This window comes from Chaetura pelagica, unplaced genomic scaffold, assembly GCF_000747805.2.
Source record: "Chaetura pelagica isolate M959 unplaced genomic scaffold, ChaPel_1.0 scaffold420, whole genome shotgun sequence".
NCBI lineage: Eukaryota > Metazoa > Chordata > Aves > Apodiformes > Apodidae > Chaetura > Chaetura pelagica.
This window is the reverse complement of record NW_009951919.1, coordinates 242,913-251,041: the sequence shown is the minus strand read 5'-3', so window position 1 is coordinate 251,041 and position 8,129 is coordinate 242,913. Positions and strand designations below refer to the sequence as shown.

Genomic DNA, 8,129 nt, shown 5'->3' with positions numbered 1-8,129 from the left:
TTTGTGGTTTTATGGTGTGCTTTCTTGGTAATGAAGTCAATATAATTTGAATTATATTTGAGTAAAGTTGCATTTGAATACATTTTGAATTAACAATAATAGAGAGCCAGTATTCCTCAGCTGTCTTAAAATATGAAAAAATTCTGCAGCTTATTTTTTGGTTTGAAAGTAGAGAAAGTACTAGAAGAGTAGGTACGTTTCCTTTGCTTGACTGTAAGAGGGTAGGAAGAGTTTATATGCATTGCACTTCACAGTGGTTTTTCGTGTTTTTGTGGGTTGTGTTGGTTTTTTTTTTACTTTAACATGGGGACTGTTTCTTCTAGAGGAAGAAACTTTTACTCAATTTACAAGAACACAACTTATTTTGGTTTGCTAAAAAGACTTATTGTTGCAAGTCATCTTGTTTGTTATCAGCATTGTGTATTAACATAGTGAATATTTCATCGTGGAAATCCAATTGATACATGACCAAAAATTTCTGAAAGTTATATAAAATAGAAGACATTTCTGAAACTGTGGAAACACAGGACTGGGAGCTGTATGAGAGACACTGTGTGCATGGAATGACTGACAATGTGTGTGTGCAGGAAGTGGTATTTTTTTAACAGCCTAGCAAACTGCATGCACTTCAAAGTATGTTTGCAGACCTTTGTTCACAAGGAGATATCAGAGTCCTGCCTTAATTATTTTTTTTTAATTGATAATATTGAACTCTTAGAAGTGGTATTCAGATTTTTTAGGATGTTAGCATATCAGTGTTTGAGATCAAGGTAGAGGTGCTAACTGGAGCAACAGTTGACAATCTTTAATTAAAGTTCTGCTGCTGAGTGTGTGTTGGTTGCAGAGGTTGGTTTATACAAATGCAGCTGCACCTCTTTTCTGGATTGAAGTGTCTGCAAGTCTAGCTTGGCTCTGGTTGAACTGAGGTGTTTAATGTGCAAAATACTTGTATTTCAGGGTCATCTTCAGCCATGCCTGGTGTCAATAATTTAGGACAGTCCAGCTCCAGTAGTCCACGGATGTTTCCTCAGCCCCAGAACATGATTCAGATGGGACCTGGACACAGTTCTGTTCTTCCGCTCCAGTCGGGCTCCAGCCAGCAGGATCGAGGGGTGACTCAATATAACAATATGCAAAACATGCAGCGAGGGGGATTGTACAACTTGGCATCTGGGATGACCCAGATGGTTCCCCAGCATGCAACACAAAGTGCCAGTGGACAGCCACCCATGCAGAGACAGAGCAGCCTGGGCCAGGGTGCTGCCGTTCCTGCTGGGTATGGGCAGAACACCTTAGCAAACTCAAGCATTTCTCAGCAGCACAATAAAGGTGCACTGAATCCAACCTTATCTAAGCCACAGATGGCCAGAGTACCAGCTGCTATGGGGGCTCAGAATCCATCTTGGCAACACCAAGGTATCCCTAGTATTAACAACCAGACACAAGCAAACAGTGGCTTAGGACCGTTTACTGCCAGCTCCTCTTTCCACATGCAGCAGACTCATCTAAAAATGGCCAACCAACAGTTTGCCCAAGGAATGCCTCAGGTAAGCCTAAGCACCAGCAGACCCATGACCTCTATGAATGCTGCTGTCTCTGGGCAGATGCTGTCATCATCTTTGGGTGCGCAGCAGCGGACGAACCCTCCTACGCAGCAGCAGGTCCCCTCACAGCAAGTCTTGCCTGGCATCAACCAGACTGTTCCAGATCTGAACACTTTCAGCCAGAACCCAAATCAGCAAATGCCCAACAGAGGTAATCTGCACTGTAGTCAAGGGTTCCCTGTGAGGACAACCAGTCAAGAGCTGCCTTTTGCCTACAGCGGCCAGTCGGGCAATAATGGACTTCAGAACTTAACTGGTGACACAGACCTGATAGACTCTTTGCTGAAAAACAGGACTTCAGAGGAGTGGATGAATGATTTGGATGAGTTGTTAGGGACTCATTAAAATGGGGCCAGGGGTGGGGGGGTTCTACTTTTTTTTTTATTATTATTATTTCATGAAATACAAACAACACTTGGACCAAAAAACCTGTGGCATTGAGACTTGCAGGCATTAGAGGGAAATGGGTTGGGAAAGGGACTTCTCGACATGCGGTGGGGGCGCACCAAGCAGGGCTGCAGGAAGAGTGCGCTTTCCCTGGGTGTCTCTGAGGAGTCACAAGCTTTGAACAGGTCAAAAAACACTCTGCGTGTCCTAGCCAGCCTTTCAGAAATCTCACTTGCAGTGTTCTAAAATGGAACCTTTTAATTCTTTAAAAACAAAACAAAATTCCACATGAGTAGTTGCAGAGCGAAAGCAAATAGTCACACAGATTGTTTTTAGGGCTTAGTCTCCTGCAGCTATTACTTGCAATCCTTATTTTTTCATAGATTGATATGGTGTTATAGTACTGTCCATCAAACTTCTGACTTTTTTTTTGAGAAGAGGCTTGAGCATGCTTGCAAAATGTTCTGAATTGTTTCTTTTCCCCATCACTGAAGCATGTGCCTGTACTCTCAGTAAGCAAGTGATATTTCAGAGTAAATATTTCTAGATGCTGGTAATAGATGAAATAAAGTATTAAAACCTGGCCAGTTAGTCTAGGTAGTTGTCTTAATAGATTGTAGTCTTCTAAGCTGCAGTTTGCACTCTGTTGTAGAGAGGCACAGTTCTTGGCTTATCCCTTGCTGTGTTTAAAGGGGGAATTTCTTACGGGAGGACTTTTAAACTATGTAGGCTTAACATGAATTGTAAAGCCATTTACTTTGCACCTCTTTCTTCATAACTTATTTCCAAAGGTAGTTGTATTTAAATGAAGGCTTTGCTTCATGACAGCTGATCTAGTTTACTTTGCTGTAAAAAGTAAAATGAACTTCTGAGATAATTTCATTTCCCAAAGGTAGCAATGGTGCAGTGAGCACAAGACTTTGTCACCTCAGGAACAAAATGAGGAATAAGGAATTTGGCTGAGAGGTGAAAAGTCCTTATTAGCAATAATAGCACAGGCAGCCTGAGAGGATATTGTATCAGGGTTGCTCCAATATAGAAGTCTCCCCCCTTTAAATACTTGGGTTTATGTGTGTCATGTTTTGGCTTGTTTTTGTTTTTTTTTGGATACTGGGTTACGAGTTTGATAATCTTTCCATAGACTGGTGGATTTACTTCTTTAATATCCCTTGAAGCAGATGCTGGTTCTTCAGCCCAAGGAGACCTTTTATCCATGTGTTGGGATCAGTCCCAGAAAGGACAAAATCCACAACGGGAACAATAAGTGTTCCAGAGTTCTTACTTTCTACCAAAAAAATCCCCTATCCATCAACAAACCACCTTGCCTTAACCTTTGTTTTAAAATTGAAATGCAAGTTTTTCTTTTAAATGCACAAATACCTCTTCCCTTTTAAATCCACTTTTTTGGAAAACTCCTTTGAAATTTCTAATAAAACCCAGCATTGTGATTTAAAAAGCAATTTCCTTCAGCACAAACTGGCTTCTTCAGGAGTTTTCTGCACTGCAGAGATGTGTGAGAGGGCTTTTTCCAGAGTGGGTGAAGGGAAGTGAAGGATAACATTGATTTCAAAGAAGGAAAATATTTTGCTGTATCTGCAGCTCCTTTATGAGACAATTTGCACTTTTAAAAACTGCTTTTTAACACTAATACTTTAACCCTTTCCAAATATGCATGGAACATGGTTTGTCCAGCACACTTACCTAGTGTGGATGAATTACACTCTGTTGAACATATTTGATACTGTATCATGTTGAACTGTTGGTGAAAGATGTGCATTGATCAGTGGATCCCACCATTGAGTAGTGGAGAAGACTTCACTGAAGCAGATTTAATCCCTTTTAGAGCTTGTGAAAAGATTAACACAGAGATTGTCTTTGGATGCGAAGATGAAGGTGTTAGTGACTTTGGTTGTTGACACTTCTGATATTTTCTAGAATAAGTAGTTGAGATGCAAATAACTGATGCTAACTTTTCTTGTACTGGCAATCTAAGGAAAGAGCTAGTGAGTTTGGTTTACTGTTACGTTAAACCAAAAACTGGTCCAAGGTAAGTGTTGTTAGAAGAGTATAGATAAACTAGCAATCGCAGTGGCAGGAGTGTTTGCTATATTTTTATTTTTAAAGGTTAACTTTGCACCAGTGTGCCTTCCCTTCCTTTTGGGAGTGCTTGGGACCTCATTATTTCAAGTGACATCCTTTAATGTCACTAGTTTTTTCTCCCCCGTACAAACATTTGAGAGACACAACAGGGTAATAGGATCCAGCTTTTTATTTCTTCCCTGTTCAGTTTGTGGTAAAATCTGCTACGTTTTCCTGTAGATTTTGCACATGGACTTTGTTCTGAATAAGACAAAATACAATCCATCCAGTTGTGATTTCTTAGTTAGAGGAAAGAACATCTGCTGTTTGCATTATTGCTACCAAAAAGGCAATCCAGGTAAATGTCCAGGAAAATGCAGATGTTCTCTTTCCTCCACTGTTTCTGGAAGCTAAGGTGGATATTGCCCGGCTTGACCAGTGGGTTTGTTCAGGAAAGTATCTAGATTTGATGAAAGGGCCTTTTCACGATACTGTTGAGCTAAAATCAAGTGTGGTTCTAGGCAAACTGGCTTGTGATGCCCATCAGTCCCCTTGTGTGAACAGGATCCAAGCAGCATCTAACCTGGCAGGCAAAGCAGCCCTTGTTTCTGCTTTTGGGCCCTGTCCACATCATGTACCCAGACTGCTGGGAGTCCGGTATCACTGTAACCGAGCTGAAACAGTTCAATGGAAATGAAAATATGGTTTGGATGTACATAGGTGCATGGGTAGGGCTGGGCTTTGCCTTTGTGCCCTGAAACATGTAGCTGTCTATATATATATGCACTTGGGCTTTCCATTTGCTGCAGCTTCAGAGCAATAAAACGTATCTCCCCTGAGCTGTACCTGGCCAGCCGCCCATGGCTTTATTTATAAACTGCGGCTTTGGTTGGGTAGGAAAGGTGAGAGTGTCACTGTGCAACATCCACTGCCTTCCAAAAACCGCAATTCAATTGAAAAGGGTGCTCAAAAATTTGTTATACACATTTCCTTTGTGTAAATAAATGTTTACAATTTTATATTAAAGATTTGAATAAGAGTTAGATCTTCTGACTGTATATTTTTTACTTTTTATAGATTTTAAAACTATAATTCTTTATATATGTGTTTGGGGGGGGTATTATGGTAAGTTTTATGCTTGTAAATGGAGAACAGTTGAATTTGATGCTAACCTTTATGAATTTTTGTCATTGAAATGTATAAAGAGTCCATTAATCCCCTTATTCTTTTACTACAATTACTGGTGCACACCAAAAAGAAATCCTTCACTTCTGTTTTATCATTATAAAATAAATATTTTGCTAGTGTATTAAACATACATGGTGTGACTTTATACATTGGTGTGAGCTCAGTGGTGCTGTCCCTAGTGAGATGACTCCATTCCAACACACAGGTTTTCTCACCCTGTTGCTCAAACACTCTGCTGTGTCATTCCAATTCTTACGGTTAAACAGGCCAGAACTGGATAATGAGGCCTTTTGAGAACTTTCCTTTGAAAACAAGACTTTATGCTACACCTACTGTTTCTGGATTATTTTTTTTAAATGCAGTTGTAGGCCTTAAGCAAGGAACTGGGACTGCAGACTTTGGTATGAGTGGAGTATGTTAATAACTACTCACACATGCAAAATCATGGAGTTCCAATAATATGGTCAGATTATCTCAAAAATATCAGACCTTAGTGATTTAAAAAGCCACTAGAGCTGGTGATTTGAAGAGACTGTGGAAAATAATGGCAAAATAGGTTTTTCAGCCCCTGCTGGATTGTTGAGCCTCTTAAGATGGACACTGACATGTCTTGGTGGTTAGAAATAAAGCAACATAGCTCCATCAGTGCCCAGAAGAGCCTGGCTCTAGACGTGTGTGTTTGCATGTTGAGGTGTTCTTGTTAGCAAGTTATTACTTGATTAATTGCTCTGAGTTCAGCATTTCAAAGCAGTTCTCCTAGTGAATCATACGACTTGCAGCAGACCCAAGAATTCAGCTACTTATATAGCATTTCCTGTTTGCCAAGAGTGCCTTTTGACTGATGATACCTACTCGTTAAGTTCTCAACTAACATCTCAAACCTTTCCAAATGAAGATCAAGCAGTTGTGATAAAGAATTTGTAAAGTGTGACACGTGTTTCTTGCTGAGGCTGTATTCATTTTACATGTTACTTTGATTTCAAGCATTCCTCTTTATAAATACAACCTTAATCAGCTTCAAACGTTGAAGGATCCTTCTACAAGTGTAGACAAGTGTCTTACTATATAGCTGTTGTGCTTAAGGGCCCAGCTTAGAGCCTTCAGGTGTTCTCACAAAGTGCATCCTGACTTACCTGAGTATATTCCTCTGCGAGTTTTGAGTTGAGTTTGGGGGGAGAGGAGACCTGTAGCTTCAGAAGCTTATAGAGAACCAAATGTAATAGTGACAATACCAGAATGAGCTGTTTCTAGCCCTTGAACTGTGTTCTTTATTTACTTTTGCTATTTGTCCCATTGAAAGTGCTACATTGTATTTCATGTTGAGTAAAACAACTTCCCCGCTGTTGCCTGCTGAAGTGACATGTGTGTTTTTCCAGAGATTTTAAGGAGTCAGTGGCAGCTGGTGACCAACCTCTGCTTAGAAACTGATTTGTTTTTTCACTTGATGTTAGTGTTTTGCCTGGGGCTGATGTAAATCTGGGAGTGTTTCTGAAGCCTGAATTGTTTGTTGAAGTGGTGTAAGCAGAAGGAGACTCCTGGTGACAATGCTGCTCTCTTATATTTGACACCTCAGATGAAATTTTCAGTCACCAATAGTTTGTATTAATTGTTTTATTCCTATTTCAGTCTGGGGCTGCTAGCAGCTTGGGAGGGTCTAAAGTCACATTATATGAGTGTTTTGCAGAGAGAAGGAGAAGTTTTGGTACTCCATGTGCATTTTTTTTTAAAGTGTATGCTTGTATGTTTGAATTAATTAAGTATTCAACTTGCTAAGCTGTTGCAATGAGGTTTTGAGGTGATCAAGAGCCAAACCAGAAGAGCTTGCTGTGTCCCACTTGTGAGAATCTGGAGGTTTGGTCATTTCTTGTTGGTATTGTATGCAAATTCTATACTGAGATATTGTGGGTGTGATTATACAGAGAAATGCAATGGCTCAACCATATCCTGTCACCACCTTTCTCCAAAATTAAGGGAGAACCTCAGTTGATAACAAATTACACCTTTTTTCTCCTTTTTGGTTTAAAAACTTTGAAGTCAGAGTAGTCTTACCCATATGAAGTTGCTCCAAAACACAGGATCAGTTTGTGCACTGGTGCATGTTTTGTTTATGGAGAGTGAAGTTATTGAGGGCTAAAATATTTCTGTTCTTTACATTTTATAATTATGATGTTGGTGTAACATTTCTGAGGGTCCATGTGTTTCTCCATCCTCTGCTGCCTTCCATTTGGAACCAAGAACTTTTATACATCAGTCACAATTGTAAAAACATCAGAAAACTACAAAAAGTGACTGAGCACTAGAAAAGAGCCATGGTCCTATTTGGCAAGCTTACAGTATTAATAGGATAAAAGATCTGAATGCTCTTTTAAAAATTCAGAATCCAGTAAAAGAATTAAGTTACTCCAGCTGAAGTCTAGAAAATACGTGATCAACTCTACTACTTGGAATAAGAGCAGAAAGTCAAGTCATTAACTTGTGAATGCTTGTTAATAATTTTTACAACCTTGAGCGTAATTTAGATGCCTTAGAGCTGAGTAAAGCTAGCAATAAAAGGGCTGGAAAAAATATCATCTTTCCATGGGCAGCAACACTTAATTTAATCACAGTGCAAAATTCTGTAAATATAATTGCAAGAATTTCAGCTGGTGCACACAAAACTTTGGCTGTTACGTAGTTCAGCAGAAGGAACTTGTCTGGAACAGGTTTTCTGAGGTTGGCTGCTTTGGAAAATGATGTGGCGTGGAAAGAGTTAATGTATGGTGCAGGGAACACGTGTTGCTGCAGGGCAATAAGAAGGCAGGAGCAGGAGAGAGGGTTGGAAAGCATCTGGACTCATCCCACCTAGCAAGGCTGTGGACCACAGTCGGCGCC

The 8,129-nt window shown here is 40.0% G+C and overlaps 1 protein-coding gene across 1 annotated transcript in view; it reads left to right on the top strand.

The window, feature by feature from the left end:
- Window positions 1-1,951, top strand: part of MAML1 (mastermind-like 1 (Drosophila)) — a 10,585-nt gene extending 8,634 nt beyond the window's left edge. The window contains exon 7 of the mRNA XM_009995582.1: window positions 958-1,951. Coding sequence (XP_009993884.1) covers window positions 958-1,949 — 992 coding nt within the window. The 3' untranslated portion in view covers window positions 1,950-1,951. The remainder of the gene's footprint in view (window positions 1-957) is intronic.
- Window positions 1,952-8,129: the final 6,178 nt, after the last annotated feature.